General features: G+C 60.9%; 1 protein-coding gene across 14 annotated transcripts in view; it reads right to left on the reverse strand.

Moving 5' to 3' along the window:
* Positions 1–4,505: 4,505 nt before the first annotated feature.
* PLEKHA5 (pleckstrin homology domain containing A5) overlaps positions 4,506–19,912 on the reverse strand; it is a 189,823-nt gene continuing 174,416 nt past the window's right edge. For all 14 annotated transcript variants that reach the window (XR_013215985.1, XM_077267264.1, XM_077267260.1 and 11 more), the window contains 8 exons: positions 12,099–12,219; positions 11,906–12,021; positions 9,758–9,967; positions 9,533–9,679; positions 7,098–7,189; positions 6,845–6,981; positions 6,669–6,777; positions 4,506–4,789 (listed from right to left, as the gene is read on the reverse strand). Coding sequence is in view for 13 of the 14 variants with exons in the window: in XM_077267264.1 (XP_077123379.1) it covers positions 6,689–6,777; positions 6,845–6,981; positions 7,098–7,189; positions 9,533–9,679; positions 9,758–9,967; positions 11,906–12,021; positions 12,099–12,219 (912 nt within the window). In the remaining variant the exon portion in view is untranslated. The remainder of the gene's footprint in view (positions 4,790–6,668; positions 6,778–6,844; positions 6,982–7,097; positions 7,190–9,532; positions 9,680–9,757; positions 9,968–11,905; positions 12,022–12,098; positions 12,220–19,912) is intronic.

The following is a 19,912-nucleotide window of genomic DNA, read 5'->3' on the forward strand; positions in this document are numbered from 1 at the left end:
CGTGGAGCAGCAGAGGGAGGAGTCTGCGTGTGTGCGGGGGAGGGGCCGGGGAGCAGCAGAGGGAGGAGTCTGCGTGTGCAGGAGAGGGGCCGGGGATCAGCAGAGGGAGGAGTCTGCGTGTGTGCGGGGGAGGGGCCGGGGATCAGCAGAGGGAGGAGTCTGTGTGTGTGCGGGGGAGGGGCCGGGGAGCAGCAGAGGGAGGAGTCTGCATGTGTGCGGGGGAGGGGATCAGCAGAGGGAGGAGTCTGCATGTGTGCGGGGGAGGGGCCGGGGATCAGCAGAGGGAAGAGTCAGCATGTGTGCGGGGGAGGGGCCGGGGATCAGTAGAGGGAGGAGTCTCCGTGTGTGCGGGGGAGGGGAGCAGCAGAGGGAGGAGTCTGCGTGTGTGCGGGGGAGGGGCCGGGGAGCAGCAGAGGGAGGAGTCTGCGTGTGTGCGGGGGAGGGGCCGGGGATCAGCAGAGGGAGGAGTCTCCGTGTGTGCGGGGGAGGGGAGCAGCAGAGGGAGGAGTCTGCGTGTGTGCGGGGGAGGGGCCGGGGAGCAGCAGAGGGAGGAGTCTGCGTGTGTGTGGGGGAGGGGCCGGGGAGCAGCAGAGGGAGGAGTCTGCGTGTGAGGGAGGGGCCGGGGAGCAGCAGAGGGAGGAGTCTGCATGTGTGCGGAGGAGGGGGCGGGGATCAGCAGAGGGAGGAGTCTGCATGTGTGCGGGGGAGGGGCCGGGATCAGCAGAGGGAGGAGTCTGCATGTGTGCGGGGGAGGGGGCGGGGATCAGCAGAGGGAGGAGTCTGCGTGTGTGCGGGGGAGGGGCCGGGGAGCAGCAGAGGGAGGAGTCTGCGTGTGTGCGGGGGAAGGGGCCGGGGAGCAGCAGAGGGAGGAGTCTGCATGTGTGCGGGGGAGGGGCCGGGGAGCAGCAGAGGGAGGAGTCCGTGTGTGCGGGGGAGGGGCCGGGGAGCAGCAGAGGGAGGAGTCTACGTGTGTGCGGGGGAGGGGCCGGGGATCAGCAGAGGGAGGAGTCTGCATGTGTGTGGGGGAGGGGGCAGGGATCAGCAGAGGGAGGAGTCTGCGTGTGTGCGGGGGAGGGGCCGGGGAGCAGCAGAGGGAGGAGTCTGCGTGTGTGCGGGGGAGGGGCCGGGGAGCAGCAGAGGGAGGAGTCAGCGTGTGTGCAAGGGAAGGGGCCGGGGAGCAGCAGAGGGAGGAGTCTGCGTGTGTGGGGGGGAGGGGCCGGGGAGCACCAGAGGGAGGAGTCTGCATGTGTGCGGGGGAGGGGCCGGGGATCTGCAGAGGGAGGAGTCTGCATGTGTGAGGGGGCGGCGATCAGCAGAGGGAGGAGTCTGCATGTGTGCGGGGGAGGGGTAGGGGATCAGCAGAGGGAGGAGTCTGCATGTGTGCGGGGGAGGGACAGCGATCAGCAGAGGGAGGAGTCTGCATGTGTGTGGGGGAGGGGCCGGGCATCAGCAGAGGGAGGAGTCTGCGTGTGTGCGGGGGAGGGGCCGGGGAGCTGCAGAGAGAGGAGTCTGCATGTGTGCGGGGGAGGGGCCGGGGAGCTGCAGAGGGAGGAGTCTGCGTGTGTGCGGGGGAGGGGCCGGGGAGCAGCAGAGGGAGGAGTCTGCGTGTGTGGGGGAGGGGCCGGGGATCTGCAGAGGGAGGAGTCTGCATGTGTGAGGGGGCGGGGATCAGCAGAGGGAGGAGTCTGCATGTGTGCGGGGGAGGGGGCGGGGATCAGCAGAGGGAGGAGTCTGCATGTGTGCGGGGGAGGGGATCAGCAGAGGGAGGAGTCTGCATGTGTGCGGGGGAGGGGATCAGCAGAGGGAGGAGTCTGCATGTGTGCGGGGGAGGGGGCGGGGATCAGCAGAGGGAGGAGTCTGCATGTGTGCGGGGGAGGGGATCAGCAGAGGGAGGAGTCTGCGTGTGTGCGGGGGAGGGGCCGGGGAGCAGCAGAGGGAGGAGTCTGCGTGTGTGCGGGGGAGGGGCCGGGGAGCAGCAGAGGGAGGAGTCTGCATGTGTGCGGGGGAGGGGCCGGGGATCAGCAGAGGGAGGAGTCTGCATGTGTGAGGGGGCGGGGATCAGCAGAGGGAGGAGTCTGCATGTGTGCGGGGGAGGGGATCAGCAGAGGGAGGAGTCTGCGTGTGTGCGGGGGAGGGGCCGGGGATCAGCAGAGGGAGGAGTCTGCGTGTGTGCGGGGGAGGGAGCGGGGATCAGCAGAGGGAGGAGTCTGCAAGTGTGCGGGGGAGGGGGCGGGGATCAGCAGAGGGAGGAATCTGCGTGTGTGCGGGGGAGGGGCCGGGGAGCAGCAGAGGGAGAAGTCTGCGTGGGTGCGGGGGAGGGGCCGGGGATTAGCAGTGGGAGGAGTCTGCGTGTGTGCGGGGGAGGGGCCGGGGATCAGCAGAGAGGAGCATGCATGTGTGCTGGGGAGGGGCCGGAGGAACAGAGCTGTGCGCAGGGGACCAGAGCCTTGTGCTGGAGGAGACGGAGGACCAGAGCTGCGTGTGGGGGAGGGGGGACCAGAGAGGTGCGTGGGGGAGAGGCCAGAGCTATGTGCGGGGGAGGGGCCAGAACTGTGTGCGGGGGAGGGGCCAGAGGACCAGATTTGTGTGCGGGGGAGGGGCCGGGGTCCAGAGCTGTGTGCGGGGGAGGGGCCGGGGGTTCAGAGCTGTGTGCGGGGGAGGGTCGGGGACCAGAGCCGCGTGCGGGGGTCTGGACTCTGCAGGGGTCCGTCCTATATTGGAGGACTCCGCCTCTCTCTAGGTACGTATTGGACCAGACATCACCAGCGCACACTGACAGTCCCTCGTGTGGTCGGCTGGAGACAGGTGGGACTATAAACAGGTGAGTAATGGAGGGAGGGAGCGCCACCAATCAGGAGAGGGTTCCTCTGTCCTCAGTGTCCCCCGCCTCCTGCGGGAGGGGGAGTGTAGCGGCAGCTCCTGATTGACAGGTTTGATGGGTGACTGCTCGGCTGTGTGTCGCATCAGCCACATTCAGTCATCTGTGTGGCTTCAGAGAAGCTTACCAGTATTCTCTTCTTGTGAGGCGGCCCCTCCACCTTCCCGTCTTATGGAGCAGCCCCTCTACCTTCCCGCCCTTCACCTTGTGGAGCAGCCCCTCTACCTTCCCGCCCTACACCTTGTGAGGTGGACCCTCCACCTTCCCGTCTTATGGAGCAGCCCCTCTACCTTCCCGCCCTTCACCTTGTGAGGCAGCCCCTCTACCTTCTAGCCTTGTGGAGCAGCCCCTCTACCTTCCCACCCCTGCCTTATGGAGCAGCCCCTTTACCTTCCCGCCCCGTGGAGCAGCCCCTCTACCTTCCCACCCTTCACCTTGTGGAGCAGCCCCTCTACCTTCCCGCCCCTGCCTTGTGAGGCAGCCCCTCTACCTTCCCGCCTTGTGGAGCAGCCCCTCTACCTTCCCGCCCCTGCCTTGTGAGGTGGCCCCTCTACTTTCCCGCCCCTGCCTTGTGAGGTGGCCCCTCTACCTTCCCGCCTTATGTAGCAGCCCCTCTACCTTCCCGCCCCTGCCTTACGGAGCAGCCCCTCTACCTTCCCGCCCCTTACCTTGTGAGGCGGCCCCTCTACCTTCCTGCCCCTGCCTTGTGAGGCAGCCCCTCTACCTTCCCGCCTTGTGGAGCAGCCCCTCTACCTTCCCGCCCCTGCCTTGTGAGGTGGCCCCTCTACTTTCCCGCCCCTGCCTTGTGAGGCAGCCCCTCTACCTTCCCGCCTTGTGGAGCAGCCCCTCTACCTTCCCGCCCCTTACCTTGTGAGGCGGCCCCTCTACCTTCCTGCCCCTGCCTTGTGAGGAGGCCCCTCTACCTTCCTGCCCCTGCTTTGTGAAGCAGCCCCTCTACCTTCCTGCCCCTAACCTTGTGAGGCGGCCCCTCTACCTTCCTGCCCCTTACCTTGTGAGGCAACCCCTCTACCTTCCTGCCCCTGCCTTGTGAGGAGGCCCCTCTACCTTCCCGCCCCTTACCTTGTGAGGAGGCCCCTCTACCTTCCTGCCCCTGCCTTGTGAGGAGGCCCCTCTACCTTCCCGCCCCTGCCTTGTGAGGAGGCCCCTCTACCTTCCTGCCCCTGCTTTGTGAAGCGGCCCCTCTACCTTCCCGCCCCTTACCTTGTGAGGCAGCCCCTCTACCTTCCTGCCCCTGCCTTGTGAGGTGGCCCCTCTACCTTCCTGCCCCTGCCTTGTGAGGAGGCCCCTCTACCTTCCCGCCCCTGCCTTGTGAGGAGGCCCCTCTACCTTCCCGCCCCTGCCTTGTGAGGAGGCCCCTCTACCTTCCTGCCCCTGCTTTGTGAAGCGGCCCCTCTACCTTCCCGCCCCTTACCTTGTGAGGCAACCCCTCTACCTTCCTGCCCCTGCCTTGTGAGGAGGCCCCTCTACCTTCCCGCCCCTTACCTTGTGAGGAGGCCCCTCTACCTTCCTGCCCCTGCCTTGTGAGGCGGCCCCTCTACCTTCCTGCCCCTGCCTTGGGAGGCGACCCCCTCCGCCTTCCCACCCCCCACAGATCAGGTAGTCGGGGTAAACAACGCTGATGTTTATTTGCTATAAAAGGCGGGGGTCCGGGCGTCTCATGTACAATGAACATAATTACATTTTTACAGCTCGTTATTGCTGGACGCCCCTGGAAGAATGGCAGCAGACATGGCGGCGTGAGGGCGAGCGCAGAGGAGAGGAGCGAGGGTGTGCGGACCTCCTCCCCTCTGCCTCTTCATGTGCAAGAAGAATGTAGCAGCAAGCGGGAGTCACATGGGGGCGCCGATCCGGATTTGGTTATAAACTGTACAGTAACGATCGTCCTCCGACCTGCAAGAGAGAAAGGAACGGGGGTCAGAAACGAGACCACCACAACACACTGCGAGGGTGCACCGCTGTAGGCCAAGGGCTTGTTACTGTGTATCCGTGCATGCAGAAAGCTTCCAACCCCATACTGAACAATGGTAGCAAACCCTCAGCTGTGCACAGGGCAGCGTGATACACTGACAGCAGAGGACTGAGAACAGAGGGCTGCGGCACGGGACAGAGAGCGGGGGGCTGCGGCACGGGACAGAGAGCGGGGGGCTGCGGCACGGGACAGAGAGCGGGGGGCTGCGGCACGGGACAGAGAGCGGGGGGCTGCGGCACGGGACAGAGAGCGGGGGGCTGCGGCACGGGACAGAGCGGGGGGCTGCGGCACGGGACAGAGAGCGGGGGGCTGCGGCACGGGACAGAGCGGGGGGCTGCGGCACGGGACAGAGAGCGGGGGGCTGCGGCACGGGACAGAGAGCGGGGGGCTGCGGCACGGGACAGAGAGCGGGGGGCTGCGGCACGGGACAGAGAGCGGGGGGCTGCGGCACGGGACAGAGAGCGGGGGGCTGCGGCACGGGACAGAGAGCGGGGGGCTGCGGCACGGGACAGAGAGCGGGGGGCTGCGGCACGGGACAGAGAGCGGGGGGCTGCGGCACGGGACAGAGAGCGGGGGGCTGCGGCACGGGACAGAGAGCGGGGGGCTGCGGCACGGGACAGAGCGGGGGCTGCGGCACGGGACAGAGAGCGGGGGGCTGCGGCACGGGACAGAGAGCGGGGGGCTGCGGCACGGGACAGAGAGCGGGGGGCTGCGGCACGGGACAGAGCGGGGGGCTGCGGCACGGGACAGAGCGGGGGGCTGCGGCACGGGACAGAGAGCGGGGGGCTGCGGCACGGGACAGAGAGCGGGGGGCTGCGGCACGGGACAGAGAGCGGGGGGCTGCGGCACGGGACAGAGAGCGGGGGGCTGCGGCACGGGACAGAGAGCGGGGGGCTGCGGCACGGGACAGAGAGCGGGGGGCTGCGGCACGGGACAGAGAGCGGGGGGCTGCGGCACGGGACAGAGAGCGGGGGGCTGCGGCACGGGACAGAGAGCGGGGGGCTGCGGCACGGGACAGAGAGCGGGGGGCTGCGGCACGGGACAGAGAGCGGGGGGCTGCGGCACGGGACAGAGAGCGGGGGGCTGCGGCACGGGACAGAGAGCGGGGGGCTGCGGCACGGGACAGAGAGCGGGGGGCTGCGGCACGGGACAGAGAGCGGGGGGCTGCGGCACGGGACAGAGAGCGGGGGGCTGCGGCACGGGACAGAGAGCGGGGGGCTGCGGCACGGGACAGAGAGCGGGGGGCTGCGGCACGGGACAGAGAGCGGGGGGCTGCGGCACGGGACAAAGCGGGGGGCTGCGGCACGGGACAGAGAGCGGGGGGCTGCGGCACGGGACAGAGAGCGGGGGGCTGCGGCACGGGACAGAGAGCGGGGGGCTGCGGCACGGGACAGAGAGCGGGGGGCTGCGGCACGGGACAGAGCGGGGGACTGCGGCACGGGACAGAGCGGGGGGCTGCGGCACGGGACAGAGAGCGGGGGGCTGCGGCACGGGACAGAGCGGGGGGCTGCGGCACGGGACAGAGCGGGGGGCTGCGGCACGGGACAGAGAGCGGGGGGCTGCGGCACGGGACAGAGAGCGGGGGGCTGCGGCACGGGACAGAGAGCGGGGGGCTGCGGCACGGGACAGAGAGCGGGGGGCTGCGGCACGGGACAGAGAGCGGAGGGCTGCGGCACGGGACCGAGAGCGGGGGGCTGCGGGACAGAGCGAGCGGCTGCGGCACGGGAACCACACTAGACCCCGCCCCTGCACAGCTGTGATGTCATCGGATGGGGTGGAGCTCATGAATCGCACACTTACCAGAGAAGACTGGGTGCCGGTTACACACACATGAAGTGCGAGCCCTCGGTCAGCTGCGCCGGCGGTGCTGGCATCACCTGGGCTTCAGAGTGGGAAGGAATATTTCCACCTGAAAGAGGAGAGATTGGTAACTAGTGATCCAGCTGCGGGTGCCGGACTATCAGATGTCCTCCTACCATCCACCGCCGTCTGTCTCCTCAGAGTATCCGCAGAGAAGTCGTAGGAGAAGAGGATGCCGCTGCGCTCCGCCTCCCGCACCGCGCTCTCTCCGCTCTCAACCTTCAGTTTTGGGAGTGAGGATAGAACCTGTAAACTGAGAACCAGAGCCCCCATTACTCAGGGGTCCGGCGTCTGTGCGCAGGGCTCTCGTCTCCGCTCCACCCATGTGACGTCATATTGTGGAGTCGCTGCGTTCTGCTCAGTACTCACCAGTTTGTGCGCGTCTCCGGCACTGGGTCTTCTGCTCTCTCATCTTTGGCTTCATGTGCAGGTGACCTCTCAGTAGTGATGGAATCTTCTACCTGCGCAGAGAGGACAAGAAGTATACAGCATGGCGGCCACCAGTCACCCTCTTATTCCTAACTGCACCCTGCTCAGAGCTGTCATTAATTGCAATATTGTATTAATATTGAATACGCCGCCCCTCCCACCACCGACTGCTCGCCCCTCGCACTACCGACCGCCCCTTCCGCCACCGACTGCTCACCCCTTGCCCCTCCCACCACCGACTGCTCGCCCCTCGCACCACCGACCGCCCCTTGCCCCTCCCGCCACCGACTGCTTGCCCCTCCCGCCACCGACTGCTCACCCCTTGCACCAGACTTCCACTTACCCCTCCCACCAAAACTGCTTGCCACTTGCCCCTCATATCTCATTGCTTGCTCCTTCTAACATTGACTGCTCAGGCCCTCCTATAACTCACTGCTCATCCCTTGCCCCTCCTATAACTCACTGCTCGTCCCTTGCCCCTCCTATAACTCACTGCTCGCCCCTCCTTTAACTCACTGCTCTCCCCTCCTATACCTCATTGCTCATCTCTTGCCTCTCCTATAACTCACTGCTCGCCCCTTCTACCACTGACTGCCCGCCCCTCCTAAAACTCACTGCTCGTCCCTTGCCCCTCCTATAACTCACTGCTCGCCCCTTCTACCACTGACTGCTCGCCCCTCCTATAACTCACTGCTCTCCCCTTCCACCACTGACTGCTCTCCCCTCCTATACCTCATTGCTCGTCTCTTGCCTCTCCTATAACTCACTGCTCGCCCCTTCCACCACTTACTGCTCGCCCCTTCCACCACTTACTGCTCGCCCCTTCCACCACTTACTGCTCGCCCCTTCCACCACTGACTGCTCGCCCCTTGCCCCTCCTATAACTCACTGCTCGCCCCTTCTACCACTGACTGCTCGCCCCTCCTATAACTCACTGCTCGCCCCTTCTATAACTTACTGCTCGTCCCTTGCCCCTCCTATAACTCACTGCTCGCCCCTTCCACCACTGACTGCTCGCCCCTCCTATAACTTACTGCTCGTCCCTTGCCCCTCCTATAACTCACTGCTCGCCCCTTGCCCCTCCTATAACTCACTGCTCGCCCCTTCCACCACTGACTGCTCGCCCCATGCCCCTCCTATAACTCACTGCTCGTTCCTTCCACCACTGACTGCTCGCCCCTCCTATAACTCACTGCTCGCCCCTTCCACCAGACTGCTCGCCCCTCCTATAACTCACTGCTCGTCTCTTGCCGCTCCTATAACTCACTGCTCGTCCCTTCTACCACTGACTGCTCGCCCCTCCTATAACTCACTGCTTGCCCCTTCCACCACTGACTGCTCGCCCCTCCTATAACTCACTGCTCGCCCCTTCTATAACTTACTGCTCGTCCCTTGCCCCTCCTATAACTCACTGCTCGCCCCTTCCACCACTGACTGCTCGCCCCTCCTATAACTTACTGCTCGTCCCTTGCCCCTCCTATAACTCACTGCTCGCCCCTTCCACCACTGACTGCTCGCCCCATGCCCCTCCTATAACTCACTGCTCGCCCCTTGCCCCTCCTATAACTCACTGCTCGCCCCTTGCCCCTCCAATAACTTACTGCTCGTCCCTTCCACCACTGACTGCTCGCCCCTCCTATAACTCACTGCTCGCCCCTTCCACCAGACTGCTCGCCCCTCCTATAACTCACTGCTCGTCTCTTGCCGCTCCTATAACTCACTGCTCGTCCCTTCTACCACTGACTGCTCGCCCCTCCTATAACTCACTGCTCGCCCCTTCTACCACTGACTGCTCGCCCCTTGCCGCTCCTATAACTCACTGCTCGTCCCTTCCACCACTGACTGCTCGCCCCTCCTATAACTCACTGCTCACCCCTTCTACCACTGACTGCTCGTCCCTTGCCGCTCCTATAACTCACTGCTCGCCCCTTCAACCACTGACTGCCCGCCCCTCCTAAAACTCACTGCTCGTCCCTTGCCCCTCCTATAACTCACTGCTCGCCCCTTCGACCACTGACTGCTCGTCCCTTCCACCACTGACTGCTCACCCCTCCTATAACTCACTGCTCGTCCCTTGCCCCTCCTATAACTCACTGTTCGCCCCTTCCATCACTGACTGCTCGCCCTTTGCCCCTCCTATAACTCAGTGCTCGCCCCTTCCACCACTGACTGCTCGCCCCTTCTATAACTCGCTGCTCGCCCCTTCTACCACTCACTGCTTGCCCCTTCTATAACTCCCTGCTTGCCCCTTCTATAACTCACTGCTCGCCCCTTCCCCCTCCTATAACTCACTGCTCGTCCCTTGCCCCTCCTATAACTCACTGCTCGCCCCTTCTACCACCGACTGCTCGCCCCATGTCACTATTTGTGCTTACCACTTTATCACTGATTGTTGGAGACCCCAGCAGGCAGGTGGGCCCCCTGAGTTTGGTGATGTCTGGGGCCGGTGGCTCAGTACCCTGTTCGTGTAAGTTTTCAGCATCTCTGTTGTCACTAGAGGGTTCTTCTTCCTTCTTCTGTAGCTGGAATAGCAGAGCAGTGTTATACGGCGGCAGCGGGCAGCAGTGTGCGGGTGCAGGATGACGATTTACCCCCATTACCTGCATCAGTTTTATTGAGTTTTCTCTGGAGAAGGATGGACTTCGTGAGGGGGATTGTTCGGTGGACCCCAGGAAACTGAAGCCACGCTTCTTCTCCTTCAGACAAGCAGCCTGATGTCTGCGCATCCTCTCCAGCTGCTCCTCCACGGTCATCCGCGTTCGTGGGCTCTCCATGATGCAGAGATGTTCCACCGCACTGCGTGGCCGCTCCTGACTCCCAGGGAGATTAAGAGGAGGGGTTAATGGGACTGGACAGAGATCCAGGTACTATAACCCTATCTGGAGGAGGCGCAGTTCCAGCCATAACTCAGACCAGAGCCCAGGCTCGCGGCCCCAGGCTCATGAACCATAACCCTGCTTTTTACTCTTGACCTGGCTCACACCGGGCCCACTGCTCTTGGTAGCTCCTACTGGCCCCCTACTTTTGGTGGCCCCTGACTCGCACTGGATTCTCTGCTCTTGGTGGCCCCTGGCTCGCACTGGATTCCCTGCTCTTGGTGGCCCCTGGCTCACACCGAGCTCCCTGCTCTTGGTGGCCCCTGGCTCACACCGAGCTCCCTGCTCTTGGTGGCCCCTGGCTCACACCGAGCTCCCTGCTCTTGGTGGCCCCTGGCTCACACCGAGCTCCCTGCTCTTGGTGGCCCCTGGCTCACACCGAGCTCCCTGCTCTTGGTGGCCCCTGGCTCACACCGAGCTCCCTGCTCTTGGTGGCCCCTGGCTCACACCGAGCTCCCTGCTCTTGGTGGCCCCTGGCTCACACCGAGCTCCCTGCTCTTGGTGGCCCCTGGCTCACACCGAGCTCCCTGCTCTTGGTGGCCCCTGGCTCACACCGAGCTCCCTGCTCTTGGTGGCCCCTGGCTCACACCGAGCTCCCTGCTCTTGGTGGCCCCTGGCTCACACCGAGCTCCCTGCTCTTGGTGGCCCCTGGCTCACACCGAGCTCCCTGCTCTTGGTGGCCCCTGGCTCACACCGAGCTCCCTGCTCTTGGTGGCCCCTGGCTCACACCGAGCTCCCTGCTCTTGGTGGCCCCTGGCTCACACCGAGCTCCCTGCTCTTGGTGGCCCCTGGCTCACACCGAGCTCCCTGCTCTTGGTGGCCCCTGGCTCACACCGAGCTCCCTGCTCTTGGTGGCCCCTGGCTCACACCGAGCTCCCTGCTCTTGGTGGCCCCTGGCTCACACCGAGCTCCCTGCTCTTGGTGGCCCCTGGCTCACACCGAGCTCCCTGCTCTTGGTGGCCCCTGGCTCACACCGAGCTCCCTGCTCTTGGTGGCCCCTGGCTCACACCGAGCTCCCTGCTCTTGGTGGCCCCTGGCTCACACCGAGCTCCCTGCTCTTGGTGGCCCCTGGCTCACACCGAGCTCCCTGCTCTTGGTGGCCCCTGGCTCACACCGAGCTCCCTGCTCTTGGTGGCCCCTGGCTCACACCGAGCTCCCTGCTCTTGGTGGCCCCTGGCTCACACCGAGCTCCCTGCTCTTGGTGGCCCCTGGCTCACACCGAGCTCCCTGCTCTTGGTGGCCCCTGGCTCACACCGAGCTCCCTGCTCTTGGTGGCCCCTGGCTCACACCGAGCTCCCTGCTCTTGGTGGCCCCTGGCTCACACCGAGCTCCCTGCTCTTGGTGGCCCCTGGCTCACACCGAGCTCCCTGCTCTTGGTGGCCCCTGGCTCACACCGAGCTCCCTGCTCTTGGTGGCCCCTGGCTCACACCGAGCTCCCTGCTCTTGGTGGCCCCTGGCTCACACCGAGCTCCCTGCTCTTGGTGGCCCCTGGCTCACACCGAGCTCCCTGCTCTTGGTGGCCCCTGGCTCACACCGAGCTCCCTGCTCTTGGTGGCCCCTGGCTCACACCGAGCTCCCTGCTCTTGGTGGCCTCAGGCTCACACCGAGCTCCCTGCTCTAGGAGGCCTCAGGCTCACACCGAGCTTCCTGCTCTTGGTGGCCTCAGGCTCACACCGGGCCCCCTGTTCTTGGTGGCTACTGGCTCACACCGAGCCCCCTGCTCTTTGTGGCCTCTGGCTCACCCCAGGCCCCCTGCCCTTGGTGGTCCCTGGCTTACACTGGCCATTCTGCTCTTGCTGGCCCCGGGCTCACACCGAGCTCCCTGGTCTTGGTGGCCTCTGGCTCACACTGGGCCCCTGCTGACGTACTGACCGATTTGCTGTCCGGCTTCTTGCTCTTGCGTAATGTGACATAGGAGGCGATGGTGCTGGACTCCAGAGGGGGAGATCTTGTCCTTGGGGGAACAACTCCCACAGGAAAGTGTGAACCTGCAGAACAGGAGGTGGTTAGTGGCGCCCCACAGTGGCTACACCAGACACTGCGCAGTCACAGGACAGGCGGGAACCTTTATTCGCCGCAGCCTCCATGTCCAGCAACACCTCCGCCTTCTCTTCACCATTGGACTCATCCACTTCGGCCACCGTGGTCAGCTCGGGCTCGCTCTTGTACAATCTGTAGTCGGGTCCCTGGGACACAGAGAAAGTGGGTGAAACGGGCGAGAATAAAGACGGGCTGAAGCAACAAGGGACTGGCGAGGAAGGGTGCAGTGATAGACTGGCGAGGATGAGGATGGGTGCAGTGATAGACGGGGAAGAATGAGGATGGGTGCAGTGATAGACGGGCGAGGAGGAGAATGGGCACAGTGATAGGTGAGAAGATGACGATGGGCGCAGTGAGAGAAGGGGAAGAATGAGGATGGGCGCGGAGATAGACGGGCGAGGATGGGCGCAGTGATAGACGGGCGAGGATGGGCGCAGTGATAGACGGGCGAGGATGGGCGCAGTGATAGACGGGCGAGGATGGGCGCAGTGATAGACGGGCGAGGATGGGCGCAGTGATAGACGGGCGAGGATGGGCGCAGTGATAGACGGGCGAGGATGGGCGCAGTGATAGACGGGCGAGGATGGGCGCAGTGATAGACGGGCGAGGATGGGCGCAGTGATAGACGGGCGAGGATGGGCGCAGTGATAGACGGGCGAGGATGAGGATGGGCGCAGTGATAGACGGGTGAGGATGAGGATGGGCGCAGTAATAGATGGATGAGGATGGGCGCAATGATAGACGGGCAAGGATGAAGATGGGTGCAGTGATAGACGGCTAGGATGAGAGCAGTGATAGACCAGCGAGGATGGGCGCTGTAGTGAAATCTGTATATGAATGTGTGACTAGCAGTAATTTAACATCTGTCTTGAGACTGCAGGTCTATCACTACGCCCATAGTCATCCTCGCCCGCCTATCACTGCACTCATCCTTGCTGGTCTATCATTGCGCCCATCGTCCTCCTCACCCGTCTATCACTACGCTCATCCTTGTCGGTCTATCACTGTGCCCATCCTCATCCGTCTATCACTGCGCCTGTAGTGAAATATGTATAGATATGTGTGACTAGCAGTAATTTAACATCTGTCCTGAGACTACACGTCTCACAGGGGTCACAGCATATGTTATCCTGAGAAGGCAGTCTACTGTCTCCTATCTCACCAGGGGGTCTTGCTAAAAACCAGGAAGGGGAAACGGTTTACACCTTCTGGCTCTTTTGAAGAGAGATGCCAATTACAGCCGGACACTATGAGAAACGTTACACAAAGAGTTTCAGAGAAAATATATTCATTGGAGTGGCCGTGGTCCAGTCACAAACAAGCAATTATAATATTAACATGAGAGGCTGGTCTAGAAATCTAACCTCGAGGTTGACTCTATAAATGAGGCCTACACACAAAGAAAGATGTTCACATGTGGGGGCAGCCTGGAAGCTGATGTGATCCAGGCAATATTTCTCCCTCCCCCAGGGACAGAGAACCAGAATGCAAAGTTTGATATTTCTGCAAGTTTTCTCCATTTTATTTTGTAACTGTTTTTGCATATTTGTATGTCATTTTTTATTTCCATATTTGTATACTCTTTATTGTAAGCACTGTAACTTTTCTATTAAAGCTTAAAACTTTAGTAAGTCTGAACCTTGTATGCTCTAAAGAATCCAAAGCCTTAAACTGTGTGATCCTTATGATTGGCAGACAGTAGTTGTAATATTTCCGGGACTCATCACCCGTGTATTCGGTGACTGGTGGCAGCGTGTATGAGCGGGTGTGTGGCCTTATGATTGGCAGACAGTAGTAGTAATATTTCCAGGACTCATCGCCCGTGTGTTCGGTGACTGGTGGCAGCGTGTATGAGCGGGTGTGTGGCCTTATGATTGGCAGACAGTAGTAGTAATATTTCCGGGACTCATCGCCCGTGTGTTCGGTGACTGGTGGCAGCGTGTATGAGCGGGTGTGTGGCCTTATGATTGGCAGACCGTAGTAGTAATATTTCCAGGACTCATCGCCCGTGTGTTCGGTGACTGGTGGCAGCGTGTATGAGCGGGTGTGTGGCCTGGGTCGGTGTGTGATTTATGCTCCCATTACAGCATAGGACAGAGGTTGAATGCTGGACTGAGAGGGGAGATAGATTAACCCTTACAGGCACAACTCCAAGTCACGTGCGGCACCAATTTGTCATGTACCCGCTTCTCAGCACGTGACTGGGGGCTGCGCCTGCAAGGGTTAATCTATCTCCCCTCTCAGTCCAGCATTCAACCTCTGTCCTATGCTGTAATGGGAGCATAAATCACACACTGACCCAGGCCACACACCCACTCATACACGCTGCCACCACTCATCGAATACACGGGCGATGAGTCCCGGAAATATTACTACTACTGTCTGCCAATCATAAGGATCACACACTGTAAGGCTATGGATTCTTTAGAACATACAAGGTTCAGACTTATTCAAGTTTGAAAAGCTTTAATAGAAAAAGTGCAGTGCTTACAATAAAAAGACATACAAATATGCAAAAACTGTCACAAAATAAAATGGAGAAAACTTACAGAAATATCAAACTTTGCATTCTCAGGATAACATATGCTGTGACCCCTGTGAGACCTGAAGTCTCAGGACAGATGTTAAATTACTGCTAGTCACACAATATATCTATACATATTTCACTACAGGCGCAGTGATAGACGGATTAGGATGGGTGCAGTGATAGACCGGCGAGGATGAAAATGAGCGCAGTGATAGACCGGCGAGGATGAAAATGAGCGCAGTGATAGACCGGCGAGGATGAAAATGGGCGCAGTGATAGAATAGACGGGGGAAGGATGAAGATGGGAGCAGTGATAGACGGGCGAGGATGGGCGCAGTGATAGAATAGACGGGGGAAGGATGAAGATGGGAGCAGTGATAGGCGGGCGAGGGTGTAGGACAGTGATAGACGGGTGAGGATGGGCGCAGAGATAGGTGGGCAAGGATGAGGATGGGCGCAGTGATGGACAGACAAGGATGGGTGTGGTGATCGACGGGCGAGGATGAGAATGGGCGCAGTGATAGACGGCGAGGATGAGGATGGGCGCAGTGATAGGTGGGCGAGGATGAGCGCAGTCATAGGCGCAGGAGAGGGTGGGCGACAGTGATAGGTGGGCGAGGATGAGCACAGTGATAGGCAGGTGAGGATGAGGATGGGCGCAGTGATAGGTGGGCGAGGATGAGCGCAGTCATAGGCGCAGGAGAGGGTGGGCGACAGTGATAGGTGGGCGAAGATGAGCGCAGTGATAGACGGCGAAGATGAGGATGGGCGCAGTGATAGGTGGGCGAGGATGAGCGCAGTGATAGGCGCAGGAGAGGGTGGGCGACAGTGATAGACGGGCGAGGATGAGCGCAGTGATAGGCAGGTGAGGATGAGTGCAGTGATAGACGGGCGAGGATAAGGATGGGAGCAGTAAATGACCATGATGAAGTCATCTGCAGGGAAAACACCACATATGTTGTTCCTCCCATCATAGATCGTAGAGTCCGCCCCTCTCTCGCCTCGTGTGCTCCTCACAACCACCGCCAGATGTCCTCATCCATGGAGGTACAAGACCCACAGCCAGGAGGTGCCTGCCAGGTGATGAGATGGGGTGGAGCGACAGGCGCAGAGCACTGCAAAGTAGTGGGATGGGGCGAAGTGACAGACAAGGGCGGAGGGAACTACGGACAATGAGATGAAGTGGAGTGACAGGTCCGGGCGGAGGGCACTGCAAAGTGGTGGGATGCGGTGGAGCGACAGGCCCGGGCAGAGGGAACTGTGGATGATGAGATGGGATGGAGTGACACGCCCGGACGGAGGGAACTGCGCACGATGAAATTGGGTGGAGCGACAGGCCAGGGTGGAGGGCACTGGGGAGGATGAGATGGGGTGGAGTGACAGGCCTGGGAGGAGGGCACACTGCGGGTAATAAGATGGGGAGGAGAACAAGCCTGGGCAGAGGGAACTGTGAGCGTTATAGGAGGTGGAGCGACAGGCCCGGGCCGAGGGCACTGCGGGTGTTTGGATGGAGCGATAGGCCAGGGAGAGGGCAGTGCGGAAGATGAGATGGAGTGATAAGCCACGGAGAGGGCAGTGCGGGAGATGAGATGGAGTGATAAGCCACGGAGAGGGCAGTGCGGGAGATGAGATGGAGTGATAAGCCACGGAGAGGGCAGTGCGGGAGATGAGATGGAGTGATAAGCCACGGAGAGGGCAGTGCGGGAGATGAGATGGAGTGATAAGCCACGGAGAGGGCAGTGCGGGAGATGAGATGGAGTGATAAGCCACGGAGAGGGCAGTGCGGGAGATGAGATGGAGTGATAAGCCACGGAGAGGGCAGTGCGGGAGATGAGATGGAGTGATAAGCCACGGAGAGGGCAGTGCGGGAGATGAGATGGAGTGATAAGCCACGGAGAAGGCAGTGCGGGAGATGAGATGGAGTGATAAGCCACGGAGAAGGCAGTGCGGGAGATGAGATGGAGTGATAAGCCACGGAGAGGGCAGTGCGGGAGATGAGATGGAGTGATAAGCCACGGAGAAGGCAGTGCGGGAGATGAGATGGAGTGATAAGCCACGGAGAAGGCAGTGCGGGAGATGAGATGGAGTGATAAGCCACGGAGAGGGCAGTGCGGGAGATGAGATGGAGTGATAAGCCACGGAGAGGGCAGTGCGGGAGATGAGATGGGGTGGAGCGACAGGCTCGATTGGAGGAAACTGTGGGCGATAAGATGGCGTGGAACGAAAGGCCCGATGGAGGGCACTGCGGGCAATGAGATGAAATACAGGAAAGGTGAGAATTAAAACATAACTTTTAATATGTACATTAAAAGATACCAAAAAGAAAATGTGTCACCCCAAGTGAACTATAAAACAAGGGATGCAGCTCAGCACAGAGTGGCAGGACTATACGTCCCTCCATTTAGCACTGAGGCACTTTGTCTCCCAACACAAGGCAGTCCCCTGATGATTCAGCTTGGAAGAAGCGCGTTGGGACAATCCATGAGGGAGAGTGCACGGCATGCTTCATCCAGGGGTAGCTGTGGCCTGCCCTTGTCAGGGCGGGAGTTTTGGGGAAAGATTACTGCTAGCCCCATAGGGATTGACAGGGAATTGTCTTCCCCCCGCGTTGGCTGATGGATCATCCTTGACCCAGGAGTAGCCTTTCTCCCACACTCAGTTACTGGATCTGGTGAGATTGGTCTTTTATTTTTTTATTCCTCAGTCTCACATATTGCATATTTTGCTAAATCTTTATGTCAATGATATTCATGTGATAGTTATCATATATATATATGCAGCCAAGGTGGTGAGAAGGATGTTTTTGTTACCTGCATAGGTTACTTGCATGTACATCTATATCCAGGACCTGGATTCTTTCAGAATCGTTTTCTTACTCATGACTGAAACATGATATCGTTTGATATTTCACTTGGGCTGACATTTTCTTTTTGGTATCTATAAATGTACATATTAAAAGTTCTGTTTTAATTCTCACCTTTGCTGTATTACAACTATCGTTTGGTGGGATTGTGATAATTGGTGGTATCACATTTTTTGCTTTCTTGGACAATTAGACGAGAGGATGAGAATGGGCACAAAGACAGACGGGCGAGGATGAGTAATGATAGACGGGTGAGGATGGGCGACAGTGGTAGACGCGCGAGGATGAGAATGGGCGCAAAGACAGAGGGGGCGAGGATGGGTGTAGTGATAGACGGGTGAGGATGGGCGAGGGTGAGGATGGGCGACAGTGGTAGACGCGCGAGGATGAGAATGGGCGCAAAGACAGAGGGGGCGAGGATGGGTGTAGTGATAGACGGGTGAGGATGGGCGAGGGTGAGGATGGGCGACAGTGGTAGACGCGCGAGGATGAGAATGGGCGCAAAGACAGAGGGGGCGAGGATGGGTGTAGTGATAGACGGGTGAGGATGGGCGAGGGTGAGGATGGACGAGGGTGAGGATGGGCGAGGGTGAGGATGGGCGAGGGTGAGGATGGGCGACAGTGGTAGACGCGCGAGGATGAGAATGGGCGCAAAGACTGAGGGGACGAGGATGAGTGTAGTGATAGACGGGTGAGGATGGGCGAGGATGGGCGACAGTGGTAGACGCGCGAGGATGAGAATGGGCGCAAAGACAGAGGGGACGAGGATGAGTGTAGTGATAGACGGGTGAGGATGGGCGACAGTGGTAGACGCGCGAGGATGAGAATGGGCGCAAAGACAGAGGGGGCGAGGATGGGTGTAGTGATAGACGGGTGAGGATGGGCGACAGTGGTAGACGCGCGAGGATGAGAATGGGCGCAAAGACAGAGGGGGCGAGGATGGGTGTAGTGATAGACGGGTGAGGATGGGCGACAGTGGTAGACGCGCGAGGATGAGAATGGGCGCAAAGACAGAGGGGGCGAGGATGGGTGTAGTGATAGACGGGTGAGGATGGGCGACAGTGGTAGACGCGCGAGGATGAGAATGGGCGCAAAGACAGAGGGGGCGAGGATGGGTGTAGTGATAGACGGGTGAGGATGGGCGACAGTGGTAGACGCGCGAGGATGAGAATGGGCGCAAAGACAGAGGGGGCGAGGATGGGTGTAGTGATAGACGGGTGAGGATGGGCGACAGTGGTAGACGCGCGAGGATGAGAATGGGCGCAAAGACAGAGGGGGCGAGGATGGGTGTAGTGATAGACGGGTGAGGATGGGCGACAGTGGTAGACGCGCGAGGATGAGAATGGGCGCAAAGACAGAGGGGGCGAGGATGGGTGTAGTGATAGACGGGTGAGGATGGGCGAGGGTGAGGATGGGCGACAGTGGTAGACGCGCGAGGATGAGAATGGGCGCAAAGACAGAGGGGGCGAGGATGGGTGTAGTGATAGACGGGTGAGGATGGGCGAGGGTGAGGATGGGCGACAGTGGTAGACGCGCGAGGATGAGAATGGGCGCAAAGACAGACGGGCAAGGATGGGTGTAGTGATAGACGGGTGAGGATAAGCAACAGTGATAGACGCGCGAGGATGAGGATAGGCAACAGTGATAGACGGGTGAGGATGAGGATGGGAGCAGTGAATGACCTGATGAAGTTATCTGCAGGGAAAACACCAAACATTGTCCCTCCCATCATAGATCGTGGAGTCCGCCCATCTCTTGCCCCATGTGCTCCCCACAACCACCGCCAGATGTCCTTATCCATGGAGGTACAAGACCCACAGCCAAGAGGTGCCTGCCAGGTGATGAGATGGGGTGGAGCGACAGGCCCAGGCACAGGGCACTGCAAAGTGGTGGGATGGGGTGGAGTGATAGGCCAGGGCGGAGGGAACTGCTTACAATAACATGGGGTGGAGCGACAGACCTAGGCGGAGGGACCAGCGGACGATGAGATGAGGTGGAGCGACAGTCCCGGGCGGAGGGGCTGCAAAGTGGTAGGATGGGGTGGAACGACAGGCCCGAGAGGAAGGAACTGCGGACGATGAGATGGGGTGTAGTGACATGCCCAGACGATGAGATGGTGTGGAGCGACAGGCCCAGGCGGAGGGCACTGTGGACGATGAGATGGGGTGGAGCGACAGGCCCGGGCGGAGGGCACTGTGGACAATGAGATGGGGTGGAGCGACAGGCCCGGGCGGGGGGAACTGCGGACGATGACATGAGGTGGAGTGACAGGCCCGGGCGAAGGGCACTGCAAAGTGGTGGGATGGGTGGAGCGACAGGCCCGAGCGGAAGGAACTGCGGACAATGAGAAGGGGTGGCGTGACAGGCCCGGACGGAGGGAACTGAGAATGATGAAATGGTGTGGAGCGACATGCCCGGGCGGAGGGCACTGTGGATGATGAGATGGGGT

Source organism: Ranitomeya variabilis, chromosome 5, assembly GCF_051348905.1.
Source record: "Ranitomeya variabilis isolate aRanVar5 chromosome 5, aRanVar5.hap1, whole genome shotgun sequence".
NCBI classification, from domain to species: Eukaryota; Metazoa; Chordata; class Amphibia; order Anura; family Dendrobatidae; genus Ranitomeya; species Ranitomeya variabilis.